This window comes from Microchirus variegatus (assembly GCF_963457635.1).
Source record: "Microchirus variegatus genome assembly, chromosome: 5".
NCBI lineage: Eukaryota > Metazoa > Chordata > Actinopteri > Pleuronectiformes > Soleidae > Microchirus > Microchirus variegatus.
Window position 1 is genome coordinate 6996167 of NC_139806.1, and position 24758 is coordinate 7020924.

General features: G+C 40.9%; 1 protein-coding gene across 3 annotated transcripts in view; it reads left to right on the forward strand.

The window, feature by feature from the left end:
• The window catches only part of atp1a2a (ATPase Na+/K+ transporting subunit alpha 2a), a 66460-nt gene that overhangs the window by 13263 nt on the left and 28439 nt on the right, over window positions 1–24758 (forward strand). For all 3 annotated transcript variants that reach the window (XM_083890163.1, XM_083890165.1, XM_083890164.1), the window contains exons 7-12: window positions 3684–3801; window positions 6261–6529; window positions 10273–10471; window positions 12289–12398; window positions 18477–18611; window positions 22125–22204. In XM_083890163.1, the coding sequence (XP_083746289.1) occupies window positions 3684–3801; window positions 6261–6529; window positions 10273–10471; window positions 12289–12398; window positions 18477–18611; window positions 22125–22204 (911 nt within the window). The remainder of the gene's footprint in view (window positions 1–3683; window positions 3802–6260; window positions 6530–10272; window positions 10472–12288; window positions 12399–18476; window positions 18612–22124; window positions 22205–24758) is intronic.

A 24758-nucleotide genomic window follows, 5' to 3' on the forward strand; every position in this document is an offset into this window, starting at 1 on the left:
GACACGCAGCGTCTCATAAATAATGTCCACGTCTTAATGACCCACATGCAGTATTAACTATATGCTCTTGACCTACTTATGGAACAGTGGGGGGATCGGATTGCATTAAATAATAAATACTGTATTTCGCCTACTATTTTTAAAGAAGATAAATGCCCCGGTGGGTCTCTGCGGCGTTCCTGCACACAGTGATTAAGTTGTTTAATAAAAGTGCGTGTCCGAGCAATGATCACAAACTGCGTAACACCAAAATCCCGAACTCTAATGCTAACGTATGGAGGCATTGAAGATACACTAAGGGTGAATTCCAATTCTTTGCTTAACCCTCAATCTTAACCCTCAATCTCAAAAATGTGCGCTCCCTCTAGTGCAAGTGCTGTCCCGATTCTCAGAAAAATTAAGTGGGTCAAGTTTAAGGGCTGTATCGCCCTCAATATTGAGATTTTCCGAGACCACCCTTGGGAGCAAAGGCTACCCAGAATGCATTGCATGTTTTGACAGAACAAAGATGGCGCCGAAAGCAGCGAAACGAGTACGCTACAAATTAAGTATTTTCTTTGTTAATAGAGATATAAAAATTACGAAAACCATTGTATTATTTTAGTTTGGGCCCATATTATGGATTACTGACGTCATTGTTGCGTAACATTTATTTATTTTATTTTATGATCTTTTGTCAATAGTCGGCCGGTGCGGACAAGCGATGGTTTGCTATGGTTTACTTTTCAATAAGTCGTGGTGTGTGGTAACTGTCAGCTGAATATGTCCGTGGTTGTGGTATTTGTATGAGTATCATCTTATAACTAACTGACAACCTAATAACTTGACTGACAAACGGATCGTAATAAATAATCCTGACGTAAATGTGTTCTTCTTCTTTTTTGCAGTCGACAGACTGGACGCAGCTTTCGCGTTATTCTGCCCCCTACAGTCTGAAGGCGTATCTGCATTTAAGGGGTGTCCCATTTCTAAGTGACAAAATAACCCTCAACACTTGGTTTTGAGGGCCAGTGAAGATTAAGGGTTAAGATTGAGGGTTAAGATAGGAATTGGAATTGGACCTTAAGGTTGTCACGCCATCGTTCAATTTCATTTAGACATAAACCTATACCAGTTACACTATCTGTCATAAAATGGCCAGATTATTTGACATCGGAATAGATATTGATAGGAATATGTCCTTTCTGGGATATTGAGGGTGTCCATTGACTTATAGCCCCACAAATGTCACCTAGTTACCTATGTCTGTATTTGCTGTCATTTTAGAGAAAAATTCACCTCTGCTGCTTATCCATACTTACAATTATCAATACTACCGTTGACACTTTTCTATAATTTCATGCTGAGGACGCCTGGACACAAAGGTGTGGTGGTATAGAGCTGTACGTGAGAGTAAATAAGACTTCTTTCCCCACCACCAGTGGCCGGGGGGACTTCTATTTAAACTAATGGACTCCACTGTAGCCAAGAGCTTTAAATCTTTCACAATAAACTTGGCAACAGCCTTGTGACATCAGCCGTTTTTTTTTTTCGTCGAGTCATGTTCCCTCGGTCCTCTGTCTTCTGCTGCTGCTGCTGCTGCCGTCATTTCTGGGATTATTTTAGCTCCTTTTTAAAAGAACCTAGCAGTGTCTCGAGTAGAGTTCCATGTTAAATATAACAAGTGTTAGCTTCAGTCAAGTTTCTGCCAGGGCTGGAGTTTGGAGGCTGCGCCAGAGATGCTGCAATATTAGCTTTTATAAAGCTGTCAAAAGCCCTATGAGCTGTGGAAGTGTTAACCCATCGACTCCACGACCACGACCTTTTCACACACTGTAAAGTACACGAGTGTTTCACATAATCTAGCAAAAACTCACGACACGTTTCCATGACGACTGACCGGAAAATGACGCGCATGACGTCATGTTAACGGAGTCCTGGCACCATTTCCCAGTTAGCGCCGTTAGCTGCGTTAGCGCCTTTTAGCGCCGTTAGCGTGCCTACAGTTGAACTGGAGCGGTCTGTTTATTAAACGAAAAGAGCAGCGCTACAAATAGCCAGCGTACCTGTGTTACTGCGTATGTGTGCCTCTGTTTTTAAGGTTTAGCGTTACTTTAGAGACTCATTTTATTTTAACAATCCCGAGTCACGTAAAACATAACGTCACACGCGTCTTTTTCCGGTCAGTCGTCATGGAAACGCATCGTGCGTTAACGTTTGACAGCACTAAAATGAGCCCAAACTTTCACGAGTTCACATTGCTGGGCAGTGAGCTAAACAACGTCAAACATTATCACCTGATGTCTGCGGAACAAACTGAACTGAATCACTTACTGTAATGATTTGTTCACTGCTAACGAGTCGGTCAGTCATTTAGTAAGGGAATCCCTGTGTGTCCTGCCGCTAGCTAGAAAAAGCCGTAAGCTAACGGCTAATGTAGTCAATAAAGGCAAACTTTTCAGTGATTATTTAATGCAAGATGTAACTAGTTTTTTAAAGTGCTGCACTCTGATCTCATGGTGAAACCTTACAATATGACAAAATCAGGGGGCTGAGACCTCTGGGGAACGGTGAACGTAGAGTAGCCCAAAGTGATATTCAACGGCTTAAACGGTCAGAATCAGCCTCAACCAATCCAAGAAAACAGTTAACAAGACTTTTAAAAAAATCCTAATTTAGCAAAGAATTTCTAAAATCTCAATATTTAAAAATAGGAAGGAGTCTGGAGTATTTAGCGACAAGCCGGCGATCGTGAGCCGAATCACAACCCGTTCAGCCGTATTTCGGTTCAGTGACTGTGTCCGATCATGCAGGAAGTACTGAACTAATCTTTTTAATGAACTGATTCTAATGATTCATTACACTGAAAAAGAACTGCTTCGACCATCACTATTAGGGGACGTTTGGGAAGCAGAAAATACAAGTAAATTAGAGTAAATGTAACATGAATACCAATCGTGGCATAGTTTGCCCAGGTGACTTTTGGTACTTGGTACATTGGTTTTGACCAATGTGGAACCAATTATTTCATCCTCATCCGTCAGTGATATGTGAGTTCCAGGAGGATCTGCACTCTTAGAAATAAGGGTTCCAAAAGGGTCCTTCTACAAGGGCTGAGGTTCTACCTGGAACCATTAAATGGTTTCTTCGGGAAGAAAGGGTTTTCCAAGGGTTCTTGGTAACACTAATGGTTCCAGTAAGAACCATTTTGATCCAGAGAACCCTTTAAAACCCCTTAACTGAATAACAGGTTTTAAAAGGTTTTATTGGTGGAACCTTTATAAAAAGGTTCTACCTGGAGCCAAAAAGGGTTCTCCTATGAGGACAAGCCGAACAACCTTATATGGTTCTACTTGGCACTTTTATTTCTAAGAGTGTGGTCCACGTGTCTCCTGCTGGCTTTTGTGAGCTTGACCACTGTTCATTTTCTGGTTCATTCTCGATTTCAAAGCGGCGCGAGAACCCCGTGATGATCAGTTTCCTCACAATCATAAAGTAACATGTTAGAAATCACCACCGCGGCGAGTTCTGACAAGTGTGTGTTACATGACTGCACTTGTTGCTTTGAAGTGCTGCTTCTTTCATTTTCCTCTCCTTTCAGACTTTTCACCTCTCTCTCTCTCTCCTCTGTCTTTCTTTTGGCCTCTCTTGAAAAACACATTTTTTCCCCCTCTCTCTCTCATTCTCTCTCTCTCTCTGTGAAGGTGGACAACTCCTCTCTGACGGGAGAGTCGGAGCCTCAGACTCGATCCCCGGAGTTCACGCACGAAAATCCCCTGGAGACGCGCAACATCGCTTTCTTTTCCACCAACTGCGTCGAGGGTCAGTGAGCCAACGTCGCTTCTGTGGATGCCGTTTTAAAGCTATATGTTATTGCTTTACCGCACTATTTCAGCACTTCCCTTCATCTTAAGAGCACAGTGTTCAGAGATCATTAATAAAGAGTTCCCTTTGATACGCTACAGACGGGAACCGGGCCAAATAACGACACGGTGAGCGTCTGCAGCTTCATCCATAACTTCAGCGAAATTCAAATAGGTGACATTTACCGTGAAGAGGTGAACTCTCGTGTGACGAAATACGACGTCAGTTTCAGGTCACATGAAGATGATTCAGTCTGTAAATCCAATCAATTTTTTTCTAAATTTGGAAGCAGCAGAAAAACAATCTTCACCACAAGGTCAGTTTTTTTTTGGCTTTTTGGGGAGGTTTTGATCATATCATGTAATCGATAGAAAGAGCTCGTCTTTGAAAGGCAGACCCTTTTTTTCTGAGCGGGGAAAGAACTTGAAAGCTGAAATTAAGGATTTAGTTTAAAAAAAACAAAAAACTTGGCTCTTTCAAAGATGTGCCAGTTTCAAAAGCTGAATCTCGGCATTAGTAATGAAAACTTTTCTCTGTGAGAACAGCGATGATTAGTGTGTTCCCACTTTGGTTCCATCTGTGTAGAATGTGCTAAAAGGTTACTTAAGGCCTGGGTTAGGCAGGATGTTGCCCGTATTTTCACACGTTTTATTGCATATATGAATGAATGAATGAATGAATGAATGAATGAATAGTTTTATTTCGGTTACAATATAAAATATTTAAATGATATGCAATTAATCTGCAAATATTACTACAGACTTACAGTCAACATTTGCCCACAACAAAATTATAAAGAAACTCTGTAACCGAAAAAGGAATAGGCTGAAGCCGAGGCTTATTTTTGCCTATCCATTGTTTTGTAGATTGGAAAAGAAGTCTGGATGTCGAGTTTCTCCCTTATATCGCTTGATTTACGTGATGCCACGATGTTATTATTTCATCATAATGCCAGAAATAAGTTGCCTGACCCCAGCTTTAACCCAAATTACATATAAAAAAAACCCCACTTTATTATCTCACTCAGAGGTTTCTGAGATGTACGCGTGCTCTGCTTCCTCCCCAGTGCCGTGGCAATTTATTTTATGTTTATAAAGATAAAAGGGCTAAGAAATCACTCTTCTAATAATCAGCCGTAGTATCTTCTTTTCCTTTTTGTCGGCCTCCTCGTTCTCCTATTCAATAGCGCTGATGAGAGAGCAGTCACGCTGCGTGTTACCAAAATGTGCTCACGTAAAGAGATTAAGATTCTCTCCACACTCGTTTAGTCCGGCATCTGTTTCGGCCCGAATGACCATCAATCACACGGACAACGCTTATAATTCATCTCCGTCCATCGCTTCTCTTCTTCATCCAGCCATCACCTTCCCCATCAACCCTCCCTCCTGTCGACTCAACCCCCGACATCGTCTCGTACGCCGTCGCTCGTTCTCTTCCGTTGCCACTCTCGTGTGCAGAAACAGACACTTTTTGCACCAAAGCGTTGAAGGCCCCTGAATCCCACTGTTGAGAGTTAAACCTTTAATCCACGGGTTTGTACTCCCCTGATGTCACATTTGAAGAGCTCGCTTTGAAAGTACTGACTACTCCGTTCCTGCCTCCTGACATGGAGTTTCTGTTGGAAGTGATAAATCATACAAATGTTTGCTCTTTTGCTCAGGAAACGTGATTTCAATGTGTTTCGTACGGTGGCCCTGAGGTTGCAAAACACAAACGCAAATCAAAAAACACAAACGCAAATCAAAAAACACAAACGCAAATCAAAAACACAAAAACATTAACTCAAAACGGAAACACAAATCACACAACGCAAACACAAAAGCAGAGTTTATGTTTTCGTGTTTTCTGCTTTTGTGTTTGCGTTGTGTGATTTGTGTTTGCGTTGTGAGTTAATGTTTTCGTGTTTTCTGCTTTTGTGTTTGTGTTGTGCGTTAATGTTTTTGTATTTTCCACTTTTGTGTTTGCGTCGTGAGTTAATGTTTTCGTGTTTTCTGCTTTTGTGTTTGCGTCGTGCGTTAATGTTTTCGTGTTTTCTGCTTTTGTGTTTGCGTTGTGAGTTAATGTTTTCGTGTTTTCTGCTTTTGTGTTTGCGTTGTGAGTGAATGTTTTCGTGTTTTCTGCTTTTGTGTTTGCGTCGTGCGTTAATGTTTTCATGTTTTCTGCTTTTGTGTTTGTGTTGTGTGATTTGTGTTTCCGTTTTGAGTTAATGTTTTTGTGTTTTTTGATTTGCGTTTGTGTTTATTGATTTGCATTTGTGTTTTTTGATTTGCGTTTGTGTTTTTGATTTGTGTTGTGTTGTGCGTTTTGCACCTCAGGGCCACCGTAGTTTTGGGAAACATTTCCAAACAACAATTATGTCAAAGTCACGTTTTGACTGACAAAAAAAAAAAAAAAATCTGCCCATCCGTGTCTCTCAGGTACGGCCCACGGCATCGTGATAGCCACCGGGGACCGAACGGTGATGGGGCGCATCGCTACGCTGGCGTCCGAGCTGGAAGTTCGCCAGACGCCCATCAACATCGAGATCGAACACTTCATCCACATCATCACGGGCGTCGCCGTCTTCCTGGGCGTGTCCTTCTTCATCCTGTCCCTGATCCTGGGCTACACCTGGCTGGAGGCCGTCATCTTCCTCATCGGCATCATCGTTGCGAACGTGCCTGAGGGACTGCTGGCGACTGTCACTGTAAGTAACACGTCATCGACCCACACTCAGACCTGAAGTTAATGAACATGCCTCAGGGCTGCAACTACTGCTATTTCCGTAATAGATTAATCAAGCAAAAAATGTCAGAAAATGTGAATCTGTGTTTACCAAACCTGGAAATGGTGATGATGTTCTGGAGTGTGCAGTTTTGTCCACAAACCAAAAATTATTTAGTTTAATTATTTATTTGTTATGTTGTGCAAAGAAACCAGAAAATATTCACATTTAAGCAGCAAAAACATCTAGGGATGCAAAATATTGGACTTTTTTGCCGATATATCGGATGTCCTTGGGCCTATAACTGACACACACACACATATATATATATATACATATATATTTGTGCTGGGCACTAGGTTAATGCACGTTAACGCATGGCGCGTTTCCATGACGACTGACCGGAAAAAGACGCGTGTGACGTCATGTTTACGTGCCGCAACAACCGTAGTCCAGGCACCGTTTACCAGTTGGCTCCGTTAGCTGCATTAGCTCCTTTTAGCGCCGGTTAGCGCGCCTACAGTCGAACTGGATCGGTCGGTTTATTAAACGTAAAGAGCAGCGCTACAAATAACCAGCGTACCTGTGTGTACTGCGTATGTGTGCCTCTGTTTTTAAAGTTTAGCGTTACTTTAGAGACTCATTTTAACAATCGGGAGTCACGAAAACATGACGTCACGTTAATGGCATGCGTTAACCAGCACTAATATATATATATATGTATATATATATGTATATATATATATACATATATATATATATATATACATGTCATTGATAAATAATCAATTAAAACTAAACTATTCAGAGGTTTTTCATTCCGCTGGACTGCTTAAAGTCTGATTTCATGTTTCAGCAGCGCGAGTAGAGCTCGGATCCCCGTCCGTTCTCTCTGTTTTCCCCTGTTAAACACACACACACACACACACACACACACACACACACACACACACACACACACACACACACACACACACACACACACACACACACACACACACACACACACACACTGAGCGGTGGTTGTAACGTTGCCGAACACCCTCCCTCTTGTATTTGCAGCGAGAATACTTCACTTAAAGTGCTTTCACTACATGATAAACACGTTTCCTCTTGTTTCAAGGACAGGTCATAATAATACACTTCTGGGAACACAAAGTGAACACAGTTGTAGGGAAAGGTCACGACTTGGCAGCTGTGCGCAAATAATATTTAAAGGTCAGTCATTGTTTGTCTTGCAAATGATAAATTGCAATTTGGAAGAAACTTTTTGTAAGTAATGGTTGTTTTTTTACATTTCCGAGTGTTTTTTTTTTTTTTACACACAGATACAGATTACAATGTTTTCCAATGAGTTGTATGTTGTGGGTAGATTTGAATGTATGATATTATACAATTATATAAAATATACAGTATATCTATATAGCCACTCCCACACAAGTTTTATTTTTTCATTTTTAAAATGATATTTCATTACACTTCTACTCGCTGATTATGTGAACACTGCTTAATATGGTCCTTATCGATTATTTATCACCTCATCAGACTGCAATCCACCCTTGTTTGATCTAAAATACTAATTTTGTAATGACCCGTCCTGCCTGATCCACAAGTTCTGCCTGCAGCTATAACTTAACTCTACTGCACACCGAAGAGTTGTAGTGGGCAGGATTTTTATGCTCCATCTGCAGGACATGAAAAAGCAAAAATGTTTGGCTATTTGTCGTGAAATCCTCTCACCGGGTGACGGACACTCTCGTTTCCTCACGTGACGGATGTAACTCCAGGCAGTCGTCCATCTGTGGAACGCTCTGACCGCATTTATTGTCCGACTTGTCTTGTTTTGTTTCGCACCGTGACCGGTGACGAATAGAGGGATAATAGACTCGCTCCTGTGCAGCTCTGTGATTGGTCAACGTCTCGAAAGGTCACAAATTTGTGAAATCCTGTCCTGTGTTTTTCCTCCTTTTACCTCCTTATTGCTCTGTGCCGTCTCCTGCGGAGCATATCCTTGAGTTGTCGCTATCTTTTGCCCGGAGACGGTCAGGTTGCCGATTAATCGCCTTCGAGTGGCTCTAAATTGTCTTGTTGGGACTTTCTCAGACCTTTTTGAGCTAATAACGGTGCTCGAGAATGTGTGCACAGAAGTGGGGAAATCTGCTGAGTCGGGCGTCGAGTCTCCTCTGAGTTTTCATTATGAGCAGCTGCTTTCACATTTTGATCCATTCTTGCAAATATTGATTAGTGCAGCTCTGAGAGTGCCAGCTCCAGAAGCCTGGTATTTTTTTGCCTGCTGGCTTCCTGTCATGCCTTGTTGTTGGCACACCTGAATGGAACATCGATGTTAAGAGTTACACTGGTGCATTTCCTAACAACTAATTCAACCTCAGTGAACATTAACTGCGCCTCTAACGATTCTGCGGAACGCGGAGTGATTTATTAAGGGATGTTGGAGTTGCTCAAATGCTGAGGTGCGTCTTACTTTTTTTTTTTTTTTTTTGCAACAATAAACAAAGTGTGAGCCGAGCCCGAATGCCAGCTGGCATTTGAAACGCCGTCGGTCGACATTTCACTGGTCACAGGAAATAAATTAACTCACGGCGGCTGGTTTTCTTCAGTTGCTTTCGCCTTTAATTGAACACGGCGCCAAGTTGCGCGTGGACGCGTTTGTGCCGCCGTGAAAAAAAAACGTCGGATCGGTTTTAATTAATGTACGCCGCAACATCGTTCGCAACCAGAGGCGCAGTTTGTGAACAGGGCAAGGCAGGCAACTGCTTGGGGACCCCCGAGCCGACAGAGGGGCCCCCCGACACTCAGAGCCTGAGGGCTGTTTTTTACTGAAATGTGCAGTGAGCAGCCGCCTCCCTGTCCCCCTTAAAAAACAATGGCCAATTTGTAATGACATCTCAGTAGGAAACCTCCCTAAAGGGGCCCCACCTCACTTTAACCTGTGTGAAGTTATCGTGCTGCAAGTTGGAAAATGAAGAGGATTATTTACAGTGTAATGCATCTTTTTTTACTCAGTTTATATATGTTTTTTTCAGTTATTTACAGTATTTTATCATTCTATGTATATTGTTTTATAATGTGGGTTCTTTACAGTGTAATGTATTTTTTTTTACTAAGTTTATATAGTTTTTTAAAAGCTATTTACAGTATTTTATTGTTCTTTACATTTATATTTTCACATGCTTTTTAATTACAAGGTTTTTCCATGTTATTTCATTCATTTCGGAAAAAAAATTGAATACATTTTTCGTTGGTGTCAGATTATTTATAACATAATGGTGATGAACATTGGTGAGGAAGGGCCCCCTGGGAATTTTTGCTTAGGGCCCCTACAAACTCTAGAATCGCCTCTGCTCGCAACATGTAGAATTTGTGCATTGTATATTTATGTGCCTGTGCACCTGCTGTTAACAGGCCAACCAGTTGCGCACACACACACACACACACACACACACACACACACACACACACACACACACACACACACACACACACACACACACACACACACACACACACACACACACACACACACACACACACAAACACACACGCGTCACATACGTTTGCTTTAAGGCACCTGGACCATGCACGGTTTCACAAACACATGAATGCAGCCAGTATGTGCACACACTCATCACCTGTCCCCTCCTCCTCCTCCTCCTCCTCTTCCTCCTCCTCCTCCTCCTCCCCCCATCCTCCCACCGTCTCCCCAGGTGTGCCTGACTCTCACTGCCAAGCGAATGGCCAAGAAGAATTGTCTGGTGAAGAACCTGGAGGCCGTGGAGACGCTCGGCTCCACCTCCACCATCTGCTCCGACAAGACGGGCACGCTGACCCAGAACCGCATGACTGTGGCCCACATGTGGTTTGACAACCAGATCCATGAGGCCGACACCACTGAAGACCAGTCAGGTAAAACAGAGAGAGGAGCAAGAGAGGAAGTATAAAAAGTGTGTGTATGTGTGTGTGTGTGTGTGGAAATAGAGAGGGGAAGTGTGACCACCTGCTGATATTCATCTGCCCAGGGTTGGCGCCGCCATCTGACACTGCTACTCGTGCTACTGCATTAACTGAGCAGTGGTGTGCAGTGGGTGGCAGACGGTGGCACAACCCTCAGCCAACCCCCCCCCCCCCTCAGAAGTCCAAAGCAAAAACTGCGACAGGATTCCAGGAGTCTCTCTGCAAAACGGCAATAAAAGCAAGGCTAATTTCCAAAGAAGCTTTTAGCGAGGAGAGAAAACAACAGGTGCACTGTGCATACTGATGAGGCCCGAGTACGGCGCTTGAATAGCCAGCAGTGCTGACAAAGACTGTACAGCTGAAACTGTGCAAAAGGCGCTGAAGAAAAGCGCAGTGTATTCACTCTCGAGTGGAACAGAATGCTGTGCTTTTGCAGCTGTCACAGGATTCTGAGCATTTTTCTTGCAACACAGCAGCTCCAGTCGCAGTTTGGCCCTCCGTACGTTTTATGCTGCACGACGTGCTTTCGCATTCTGTTTTCACAAAAAATAGTGACCATGACCCCCCTCTCCCCCCTCCTCCCTCCTCCTGCAAGAGGAACCATTTCCAGAATAAGAGTGCACAAGGGCCCACTTTGAAATCCTCACACATGAATCATGAAACTCGGATAGTAAGTAATTCTCTTTCGATTCGGTTGTTGTTTTTCACGTGAAAGTGGGGGGATGCAAAAATCATGATAATCTCTCTCCACTTCACCTCGTTTTTGAACTCGCGTATCGCTCAACGCGCGCGTTCGGTTATTACAGCTGGACTCCGTGTCGTATTTGAAAAGGTCTCACTTCACAACAAAGTGCTCACTCAAAGTGCGTAATTATGATGACCAGCTGACACTGGATAATTACACATAAAATGTCACTATATTAAATATAAATATATATATATATATGTATGTATATATTGTCATGGCTTTTACAGTACATATTTTACAGCAACTTAATTATAAAAAACTGAATATTAAGAACGTATTTATTTATTTACACTACCGTTCAAAAGTTTGGGGTCACATTTTTTCAATGCAGTTTCAGCTGCAAACCCATTTCCAGTGTTCTAATGGTACTTTGTGTTTGCTAATGGCGTTAGAAGGCTATTGGAGGATTCGAAAACCCTTGTGCAATGATGTTAGCACAGCTGAAAACAGTTTTGCTGGTTCTTTGACGAAAGGGCATAGTTATTATTTTGCATAAAAATCATTATTTCTAGTCTTGTCAATGTCTTGACTATATTTTCTATTCATTTTGCAACTCTTTTGATTAATAAAAGTGTGACTTTTAATTAAAAACACAAAATAATAGTTTATTTATTTATATGTGATGACCTTTCGCGGCCCACCTGCAGTAATGTCACGGCACCACTAGGGGGCTGCGGCCCACACTCGAAGAACCCCTGCTCTGGAGCGTTTGGGCTCAGATGAATAATAAATGCCGGGGCAGCAGAGAGGAGGTCATTTTCACTTAGGCTGGGAGAGGACGGATGAAATTTTCATATGAGGATTTTCCAAACATTTCAGTTAAATATGAATGCTTATTCTCCAGACTGGAGACTCTTGTCAAGGGAGTCTCCAGTCTGACCCGGATTCTGTTGTGTGTAGCTACAATATCCAGTTGCTGGCCTATGAACCCAGAGTTGAGCCAGTGGCATAAATTCTGCATGAACCCTGCTTTAAAAAAATAAAATAAATCTAACACAAGCTCCCCCTGCTCTTCTCACAGGTTTGGGTTTTGACAAGACCTCTGCTACTTGGGCTGCTCTGTCTCGTGTGGCCGGCCTGTGCAACAGAGCTGATTTCAAAGCCGGACAGGAGGACTTTCCTCTGCAGATGGTAGAAACTTTCACCCAACACTGACAACACTGACCAACTGCAACTTTCCAAATCCTTACCATTAGCACTCTGGTCTTGTGAATGATCTCCCCTCTCTAATACAGCGTGGGGTAATAGGTTTAGTTTAATCCAAGGACATCATGAAGATTTGTATCAAATCATACATGCACATTATTCATGAGCTGTGAATTTGCCTCCGTGGTTTTTGCCGGTAGGGTGAAACTAACAACATCAGTTCCAGGTGAGATGCCACTCAACAAAAAAAAAAACAGGAGAGCGAATATTCCGATCCTTTCCTTACAAGGCAGCGTTATAATGATGTGAAAAACAAGTGAAATAATGACCAAACTCGTTCTTGTACATCCGCGAAACAAGACTTTTGTCGCAAAGTCCCTCGTGTTCCAGTAAAAGCCTTCGCGACTCGCATCGACCGCACGTGTTTGACTCCAAAGTTCACGATTCACATCCCTTCTCATGACGATACACTGAATAAATGAAAAGGAGCAGGGAAGAAGGCGGAGGTCCAGACGTAATGAGCTGGTCTGCAGTCATTTTTAGGGAATGAAAAGAAAACGATAAGAAACACCCGTGAAGAGAGCTCGCCTTGGTTCAGGAGATTAAACTTTATCACTTTGCCTCTTAAGGACGGACCTTGAGGACAATCTTTGAGACGGTTTGAAGATTGGAGCAAGGTCCTGTTTGTTTGGTAGCTGCCCCGGCTGATTTTTACTTTTTTTTTAATCTGTGAAAAGTGGAAAAAAAGGATGGTTTGCAAAAGTAGTTGAGTCCAAGTTAAAGGCGCCATATGTAAGAATGTGGCCAAACACGGTTACTACACTCAAATTCAAAATACCGAGGTCTTTTGGGTTTTCGTTTTCTCCGCCATTGTCGTTCAGACAGAACTGGCAACCCCGTGATTTCAAAACATAAACACGATTTGGGGTCCGCAAAATATATTTTTTTAATGTGAATATTTTGTCTGTACTGTTGTTGTTGGTGAGTTCAGTTTGTTATATGAACATTATTCCTGAGTCTCTGTGACATATTAGGAGGATTTTATGGCCAATTGCTTTAGATTTATTACATAATGCACACATCAGCATAATGGTTACCCTCAAAGGGCCACATGTAACTGTCATACAGAATAAATGTAACTAAATGTAACCAAATATAATGTAAAATAAAGGTAAATACTCCGTAACATATTGCTAAATAATGTTCTGTATTTATTACTTATTGAATTTCACTCGTCGCATGATGCGTATACAATGATACACTGCGATCTAGTGGCGGTGCTGTCACTTTGCGGGTCAAGCAACCGCCATGCATTGTGGGAAATGTAGTTTATGGTCAACACACGCCTTAAAGCAGCATAGACCTATTTTAACATAGATTTTTAAGACCAATTAATCACTCGTGGGCCACATAAAATGACGTGGCGGGCCACATCTGGCCCCCGGGCCTTGAGTTTGACAGTGTTTTAGTGTTTAAACTGGTCCCATATTCAGTAAACACTGTTATTCTCATGAGTCGAACGTACCACACACGGAACGGACCAAAAAAAAAACCCCAGTCCTAAAGCAGTAGCTGTCTATTTTACCGTAAAATAACATGAGCATCCTTCAGCAAAGTTTCGCCCGCTTCAAATTAGGCACAAAAAAAAAATGTCCTCTGTGTTTCCATCGTTTGCCAACTGATCCTCACCCACATGGCTGCCACAGGGAGAAAAAACATCCCATATAAATTATTTGCCAGGACCACTCGAGGGTGGTGGTGCTGCTGTACCGCACAACCAGGTGCATTACACACAAACTGGCTCGCAGTCAAAAAGCCTCAGACAAACTGAGGATAATCCAATGCACCCCTGGAAGTGACTCCCCCGCACTGATACACACACACACACACACACACACACACACACACACACACACACACACACACACACACACACACACACACACATACTGCCAGGAAAGTGAGTCAATAATATTACAGTGTTTCACCAGCCACCGTCCTCCAGACTGTGCTACACTGACCTGAGGAAAATTGTCTTGTGTGGCGTTCAGAAACAGGGATAACAACTTCTTGACTCCAGTGGGAACAGCAGACCGTGCTGCTGCAGCCTCTCTGCCCCTGCAGGTGCCTCGCACATCCTTCTCTGCATCAACCAACAGTCGCGCGTGTCCTCCCTGACAGCGCTCAAACACAGCCGTCACCGCCCGGGCTCCGCTGCCATTACGAGGAACAAGTCCCCGACTGACCCTCGAGAAGAAAGGAATTTCCTTGATCGAGTTATTCATTCATGAAAAGGCACAAACAAGGACAAATCCTGCGACGCATGTGTCCTTGTGTGTTTTTCCTTGTCCCGCTTGTTCCTGAATGAATAAACAGGAACAGAGAGAAATCTCTTTGTCTTAGTTTGGCCCCCGTTGCTCTATGATGCATCACTTCAGCATGGATTTGAATGCATCGGCTTCTCAGAGCTGGATGAATTGCAATTATCTTTGTGGAATTTTGTATTGCGAATGATTTTTAGAGGTGACCTGAAATGACTTTTTGCTCTAAATGCTTCAAGCATCGCCAGAGGCGAACAGACACAATAATTCAGGCTGGGAATTTGCAACGAAGTCTCCTAAAAAAATGATTGTCCCATACAACGAGTTGTATTTCTGTAAAAAATATCTTATTTTTCGTATGTCTAGAAGACATACATGTGATAATATAATAGGGTTTTGTGATGTTTTTCTGCATACATGAGGAAATAACCACCAGTTAATGTCAGAAATATGACGTTCACTCTGAATGACTCATTTTGTCACACGCCACTACCGACTCTTCCACCTCCGGCAAAATATTTCGCCTCTAACCCTTGAAAAACATCACATGCCTTGTGATATGTAGGGAAAAAAAATAAAAAATTACAGGCACTTTTGAGGCCCAGGATTAGAATTTAATTTCATCAACCTCATGCAAACTATCAGACCGACAAGTTTTGTTATTGAAAATGGACCGCGTTGGTAAATGGCACCAGCCCGCTCATAAATTTGGCCACGCTCCTCATCGCCTTGTAGTCTTTCAGCAGCAACACAACATAGATTATACAGTAGCTACATGATGTCAAAAATAATTAATATTATCGATTACCAGAGGCGAACTCAGTGTAGGAAGATGGTTCAGCCAGTAGCACACACACACACACACATGTTTGTCCTTCATTCATAGTGAGGACCCTCAAAGACATAATGCCTAACCCTAAAATTTAACTTAACCTAAATGCAATTCGAACCCTGACCCTAAAACCGGGTCTCAACCATCAAAAAATCCCTTTTAAGGGGTGAGGACCAGCCAAAATGTCCTCACTTTGCTAAAATGTCCTCACGGTGGTCACGTTTCTCACGGTCCTCACAAAGCCACAAATACAAGACCAAGCACGCATAAACTTGTTTTCTATCTGCGTGAGGACGCATGATAATAATAAGTAGTGCTAGGCACTAGGTTAACGCACGTTTCCATGACGACTGACTGGAAAAAGTCGATGTCACGTCATGTATACGTGCCGCGACACTGGAGTCCAGGCACCGTTTACCAGTTAGCTTCGTTAGCTCCGTTAGCTCCTTTAACGCCAGTTAGCGCTCCTACAGTGGAATTGGAGTGGTCTGTTTATTAAATGAAAAGAGCAGCTCTACAAATAACCAGCGTACCTGTGTACTGCGTATGTGTGCCTCTGTTTTTAAACGTTTTGCGTTACTTTAGAGACTTATTTTAACAATATGGAGTCACGTAAAACATGAATCTTTTTCCGGTCAGTCGTCATGGAAACGCATCATGCGTTATTGTGCGTTAACCTTGACGTCATTAGCGCACGTTAACACGCCCAGCACTAACAATAACACATAATGCACTCTCTTGCCCCTTACCCTAAGTACCTAACCCAATTCTAACCCTAAAACCAAGTCTTAACCCTGAAAATACCCTTTAAAGTTGTGGGGACCGGACAAAAATGTCCCCACAATAATAGGTTTTTACAGGTCTTTTTTTGGCCTCACAAAGATATAAATACAAGAGCACACAAACCCCAGCAATCCAAAGACTTGTGATTTCCTCATCAGTCCACACATCCCTCATTTCCCCCGCGTGGAGTGAAATACAGAAGATACGCAGCGATGTTTCGGTCACATCGTTTCTAAATGTCATCTTTCCTTCACTGGATCTGTGTTTCCGTTGCACTTAATCACACTTAGCTTCCATCCATACGTTAGCTTTCCCACCTCCTGCGAGCGTGAAAAACAAATATCAAAAAATTGCGCATCAGTGTTGTGTAAATAAAGTAGTACACGGCAACTCCACATCGGCAGCGCGCCGTTCTAAAGTGTGCGCGCGTAATGTAAACATGCTCGGATTCATTGACCTTCTCTGAATGTTGACAGTGTGCGCTTGACATTTACGCATCCTGGAGAAAAACCACGAGTATTTACCATGAGGATTTTCATCTGCTGAGTTTATTGAATTATTTTGAAATTACTGACAAAAGGCAGCAAATGGTGTCTGTACCGAACATTGTTCACTCCAGACAAACTATGAATCATTAATTAACTTGATAGCTACAGACTCTGTTTATTGATTAATGCTGATTATTGCTCATACGTATTGTAGCCTGCAGGTTCTTTTACATCTATATCCATAAAGTGCCCTAAAAAGACCAGTGTGCAAGAATTAGTGACATCTAATGGCAGACTTTGGGAACTACAGTGGCCTTCACAAACCACACTCTCCAAATCTCACTTCAAACTACCATAAACATGCTGTGGCTGTCATTTTTATTAAAGAGTGATGATTCACGCTACAAACTATATACTATATACAACCAATAAATATTTATATTTATATATATTCCATTTGTGCCAATAAAATGTTACACCCAGGACCTTTAATAAACATTATAATCAGTATTTATAGCCAAATAATCATTCTTATTTTGCCAAATTCTAATCAATCTTCATCCTTTAAACTGAAGTTTTATCACTTTTACATAGATTTTTTTTATTTTTTATGACAGGATTATATTTGATTTGATTGATAAAAGAAGATGCATGATAATTTAAAGGTGCATTATGTAATAAATCTTAAGCAACCAGCCGTAAAATCCTCCTAATATGTCACAGAGACTCAGGAATAATGTTCATATAACAAACTGAACTCACCAACAACAACAGTACAGACAAAATATTTGCATTAAAAAAATATTTTGCAGACTGCAAATCATGTTTATGTTTTGAAATCATGTTTTGGCATGTGGCGCCACCTACCGCCGTCTACCAATCATTGCAGTCACTAGAGTCTCAGCTGCCGAGCAACCACGGGTTGCCAGTTACGTCAGAAAACGAAACCTAAAAGACCTCGGTATTTTGAATTTGAATGTAGTAACCGTTTTTGGCCACATTCTTACATATGGCACCTTTAAACCTACAGACCTGCAAATCACAGAATATAAGGCAATACTAAAAAACAAAATCTTCTTTTATACAGTACATTAAACTTTCATACCACTCTGTCGTCATCAGTGCACCAAAATGTCTATTTTGAGAAAACACATTCAGTAAAGTGTTCTGAGGTAATTATAGTGAGGAAAATACAGAGGAAACTTTTCTTCATAAACATTTTAAAGGATTCCTGTTCCTTCACTGAGCGACTAAGCACTGCCGACTTCTTGATAAATGTACTTTAACGCAAGGCTCAACACAATAATTATGCTTGAGTTGAATATATGTTCCCAATTTGGGTTTTAAGTAAATAGCTTTTTTTGTTGTTGCCGTTTTTCATCAAATTTAGCCAGTAATTAGCTGATAAGTGTTAGTGATGCAGCTGCATAATTAAGGACGAACCTAATGGAGTTAAAGAAACATTTCACTTTGGTGCTTCTTGAACAATAACTCAGCACATAAGCTGACAGCGTCTCCACTGCACCACAGTGTGATAAAGACAGGCGGCAATACAGCTATTCTTTTCCCTGAATGTGCACTTTTGAGTAACTGTACACTAATGTGCTCTGTTTGTGTGTGTGTGTGTGTGTTTCCCCAGAGGGAAACGGCAGGCGACGCCTCAGAGTCAGCTCTGTTGAAGTGCATCGAGCTGTGCTGCGGAAGTGTTCGTGACATGAGAGCCAGAAACCCCAAAGTGGCAGAAATCCCCTTTAACTCTACCAACAAGTACCAGGTAATGCAGGTGGTGGCACCGATGTCATATCATAGCTCTGTGCTGGAGCTGCAGCTCATACCTGTCTGCAGTGGAAATCAATAACACATTTAAACATATCTATCTATCTGTCTGACTGTCTGTCTGTCTGCTAGCAAACTATCATTTTAGCGAACAATAATTCTATCTATCTATCTATCTATCTATCTATCTATCTATCTATCTATCTATCTATCTATCTATCTATCTATCTATCTATCTATCTATCTATCTATCTATCTATCTATCTATCTATCTATCTATCTATCTATCTATCTATCTATCTATCTGCTAGCAAGTTATCATTTTAGCGAACAATAATTCTATCTATCTATCTATCTATCTATCTATCTATCTATCTATCTATCTATCTATCTATCTATCTATCTATCTATCTATCTATCTATCTATCTATCTATCTATCTATCTATCTATCTATCTATCTATCTATCTATCTGCTAGCAAGTTATCATTTTAGCAAACTTTCATTTTTAGCTAGCTAGCTATCATCTATCTTTTAGCTAGAAAATGTTTATCTATCTATCTATCTATCTATCTATCTATCTATCTATCTATCTATCTATCTATCTATCTATCTATCTATCTATCTATCTATCTATCTATCTATCTATCTATCTATCTATCTGCTAGCAAGTTATCATTTTAGCAAACTTTCATTTTTAGCTAGCTAGCTATCATCTATCTTTTAGCTAGAAAATGTTTATCTATCTATCTATCTATCTATCTATCTATCTATCTATCTATCTATCTATCTATCTATCTATCTATCTATCTATCTATCTATCTATCTATCTGCTAGCAAGTTATTATTTTAGCAAACTTTAATGTTTGGCTAGCTGTAATCTATCTTTTAGCTAGCAATAATTCTGTCTATCTATCTATCTGCTAGCAAGCTATCATTTTAGCGAGCAATCATTTTAGCTAGCAATTATCTATCTATCTATCTATCTATCTATCTATCTATCTATCTATCTATCTATCTATCTATCTATCTATCTATCTATCTATCTATCTATCTATCTATCTATCTATCTATCTATCTATCTATCTATCTATCTATCTATCTATCTATCTATCTATCTATCTTCGATGGATGGATGTTTATTCTGAATGTTTTATTTGCTCTTTATAGAGTTAATACTATGACATTTTTAAGGAGGCAATTACTGGGTTTCAGTGACTCATACATAATAATTGTATTTATTTATTTATTTATTTATTTATTAAAAGTTTGTGTGAGAGAGAGCAGGCATCCTGAACCTGCATGGTCTTTTACAACAACAGCCTACTTTGCATTCACATAGCTGCACACACACACACACACACACACACACACACACACGGTCTCACTGTTAAATTCCTATGCAGTGTCATGGAAAGTTTCTGTGAATGTGGGTTAAAAATGTATTTCTTAGAAGACGTGCCGTGCTGCTGTTGCTGCTTTTTCTTGTCTTTTTTTTGTATTTTCTTATTAAGAGACAAGTGTCTCTGGAGAAAAGAGTATGCACTGTATGAATTGCAACGCTGAATTTAGTGGGTTCACGTTCACCTGAGCTGGATTAAAATACTGTGAAACACTGGAAATAGCATTTTTAGAAAGCGCTGCGTCACATTCATTTTGTCCACGTATACGACTAGACATGGAATTGTAAGACATTTTTAAACAGATCATAACCAGAACCTCTGATTAAATTAAAATGCATGGTTTATTACATCCAATAATACAAGTGGAGAGTTCACCTACTATATGCCTATAACACAGCAGTGATGTTGTGACTAAAAACAAAGAACTTCCTGCTCACATTTTGTGCACCCGTTCTCTGACTTAAAATAGGAACGCCTGTGTTGAGGGAGATGGAGAAAAAAAAAAATGCAATTTTGCTCTGGTATTCTGAGATTAGATATGCTGTGACTCAGATACAAATCACCTGCGGGAGCGCGTGTGTGTGTGATTTCGGCGGAATGGGGTATAATACATTGTGTAAGAAACCGCAGGAATCACTGTGAGATCATGAATGAATGCTCCTTCAACACCGGCAGCACATGTCACGTATGAATCCACCACAATGTGAACCAAGGTTATTATAGTTAAAGGTGCCATATGTAAGAATGTGGGCAAAAACGGTTACTACATTCAAATTAAAAAAACCGAGGTCTTTTAGGTTTGGTTTTCTGATGTAACTGGCAACCCGTGGTCGCTCGGCAGCAGAGTCTCTACTGACTGCAATTATTGGTAGACGGCGGTAGGTGGCGCCACATGCCAAAACATGATTTGCAGTCGGCAAAATATGTTTTTTAATGCAAATATTTTGGCTGTACTGTTGTTGTTGGTGAGTTCAGTTTGTTATATGAACATTATTCCTGAGTATCTGTGACATATTAGGAGGATTTTATGGCCAGTTCCTTTATATTTATTACATAATGCACCTTTAACGCGCGTTAACGCACAACACGTTTCCATGGCGACTGACCGACTGAACGGAGCTAACTGGTAAACGGTGCCTGGACTCCGGTGTAGGAGTCCAGGCACCGTTTACCAGTTAGCCCCGTTAGCTGCATTAGCTCCTTTTAGCGCACCTACAGTCAAACTGGAGCGGTCTGTTTATTAAAGGAAAAATAACCAGCGTACCTGTGTACTGCGTATGTGCGCCTCTGTTTTTAAAGGTTAGCGTTACTACTTTACAGATTCATTTTAACAATCCTGACTCACGTAAAACAATGACATCACACGCGTCTTTTTCCGGTCAGTCGTTGTGGAAACGCGTCGACCGTTAGCATGCGTTAACGTTGACGCCGTTAAACGCCATTGACGCGTAATAAAAGGAGAGTTTAAAAACAAAGATAACCAACCGAAACTGAATTTCTTAGTTTTCATCTTGTGTAAATTACTTTTGGCTTCATATGAAGTGTATTTATTTTTTCTCTGCCGGCATATATTTTGAAAGGTTGTATTTGAGACAACCTTTTCAGTCATTCATAATAAAATGTTTTTAATTAGTTTTTTGTTTACAATGTGGGACGTAAAGCTGTGCAAGTTAAACAACATTTGTTATGTAATTAATTGCCCTGAGTTCATCTAAGTGAATCAAACGTCTCGTCTTTTATTGGGTTTATTGTTTTATTTGTAATTTTGCTCATGTTTTTCCTCAGATTGAGCTCCCTGAGACTCCATGTTTATGTGAGTCTTCCGTCTGTTGGCTATATATATATTTTTTTCACCTTTCACTCACTGGCAAACTAATTAAAACTAACTCATTTAAAAAAAAAGAAGAAGAAGAAAACGTCAAATAAAAAACTAAAACTAATGAATCCAAAACTATTTTAACCTTGTTGTGAACACGGTTAAGTCAGCTTCAGTCACTCCAAATTAAAAAACACATGACATTAATTCTGGATGGCGCCCGCTACATGTTCCTTCATAATAATACGGTTATATTCTCATCATGTCTCTCCTTCCTCCTCCCTTTCATTAAGCTCTCGATCCATGAAGTGGAGGACAATCCCTCTGGTCACATTCTGGTCATGAAAGGAGCTCCAGAGAGGATCTTGGACAGGTTGGTCAATCAATAACGGATCAATTTGTGTGTGTCTCACAAGAGCTGCGACATGAAAGTTTTGACACTCACCTTGTTTCTGTTTGTCTCTGTGATATAGTGGGAAAAACATTTTTTTTCTTACACGGCTGATGATAATTTATGCGTCTATTTGGTGAATGTTATTTACAAAAACATGGAAAGCAACAGTGAGGGGGTCTTAATAAGTCTGCGCCACAGACAGAGGCGATTCTAGAGTCTGTAGGGGCCCTAAGCAAAAATTCCCAGGGGTTCATTCCAACCAGTGTTCATCACCATTATGTTATAAATAATCTGACATGAATGAATGAAATAACATGGAAAAACCTTGTCATTAAAAAGTATGTGAAAATATAAATGTAAAGAACAATAAAACTTTTAAAAAACTATATAAACTTAGTAAAAAATACATAACACTGTAAAGAACCCACCTTATAAAACAATATAAATATATAGAACAATAAAATACTGTAAATAACTGAAAAAAACCCCCATATAAATTAAGTAAAAAAAGATGCATTACACTGTAAATAATCCTCTTCATTTTCCAACTTGCAGAACGATAACTTCACAGAGGTTAAAGTGAGGTGGGGCCCCTTTAGGGGGGTTTCCAATGTCATTCAAATCGGCCATTATTTTTTAAGGGGGACGGGGAGGTGGCTGGTCACTGCACATTTCAGTAAAAACATCCCTCAAACTCCGACTGTCGGGGGCCCCCTATCGGCTCGGGGCCCCAAGCAGTTGCCCGCCTTGCCTGTTCGCAAACTGCGCCTCTGGCCACAGAGATTCACTGCACTGGGATTAATGTTCCTTCATCGCACAGAACATGGCAACTGTGAAACACTCCAAAAACTAATCAAATTTTTTTACTCCTGTAAAGCAGTGTTTTCTATAAAAAAACAAATAATGCATTTATGTCCTGTTTGAGGTTTGGGTCCACAGTGCCACAGTTGTACTTTGTTGTTTTCCTGGTCCTTTAATGCAGATTATGTCTGAAATGAGAAGGACGTAACTGTAGAATAATATCCTTTACATTTTCTACATTAGTCGCACCGAGGCTGAATTCATGCAGCGTTGCATCTGTCGTTATTTTTCTGGCCGTGTTACGACTCACTCTGGCTGATATTTCGTCCGACTCGGAGTCCGAGTAACCCTTTTTTTAGAGTTAAATTGTCTTTTTAGTCAAATTAAATTGTTCCCCCGTCAAGTCATCATCAAGTGACACTGTTCAAATCCGGCACTAACATCCATCCAGCTCAGAATTCTAATCCGTTCTGTGTAACGTGTCCTCAGATAATAATCACAAAAAAGCACATTCAAAGGTGGTTTGAGGAAGATTGTGACCACATCCAGACCAACCTCATCCTCTGAGCTGCTGCAGTTTCACAGTCATTTCTTTTTTTTTTTGCACAAATGATTTATCATACTAACACTGACTGCAACAAGATTTCTTCTTAAGGTCGATTTTTTTTTTTCATGTTACAGCGGCGTGAGTGGAGCTTTGCGATCGTCTCTTTCTATGCTTTCATGCTCTCTCTTCCTGTGAGAAAGACGCGTGTGAAATCACACTCCTTACAAACATCATCCTGTAAATACAAATAGACACTGTAGCGGTGTGTGTGTGGATAAAAAGACAAGGGAAAACCCTGTGAACACTCAAACTTGTTATCCACTAGTGTTCATTTTGTCGCCTATAATCGTATATACAAAATCAGGTCGGTTAAAGGGGCCATATTATGCAAAATTAACTTTTTAATCATTTTAATACTTATATACAGTAATACTTATATTTGGGACTCTGGAGGTCCTATGAGTAGGCAAAGTGTGAAAAAATGTTTTTTTGTGGTCCTCCTCGGTCTAAGTACAGGAGATAAAACACGCCATGTTGAATTCCGCACTCATTGCTACATCACAATGAGACATTCCTGGAATTGTTGTCTCGCGGAGCTCCGCTTTGTCCCTAAAAAACGTGAGAGTGCAGGCGAGGGTGATAGTATCCGGAAAAGAGCGGACGTCCGTGAAGTGTTCTATTTTTGTCTGCACAGTGCAGCACAGAGTTCTACACAAACTTCCAGCCTCAGAGGATTAACGTGTCCAGTGGATACATTTTATATATGACAGCAATGTGCCGGCTAGAGTCGGCAAATGATGGCTTTTCCAAATGCTAACTGCTGTTAGCTGCCGGAGCCTCACGCAGTGACGCTGACGTAGTTTCCTGTGTCTCATTTGCATATTTAAAGAGACAGGCACTCAAAAGCGAGCGTTCTGAACAGGGCTGTTTTGGCAGAGTGATTGAACTGCTGTGGTGCTTCATCCTTAAGGTATTTTGACCAAAGCATGTCACAGACATGTTCATTAGGACACCAGGGAACTAGGTTAACGTGGAGAAATAGGCTATAATATGTCAGCTGAGATAGGCACAGCACCCCCCACGACCCTGTAGTGTAGGATAAAGTGGAAGATGATGGATGGTTGGTTGGTTTGATGTCTACTTTAAAAAAAATTGCCATTCACTTTGTTTATGACATAAATGATG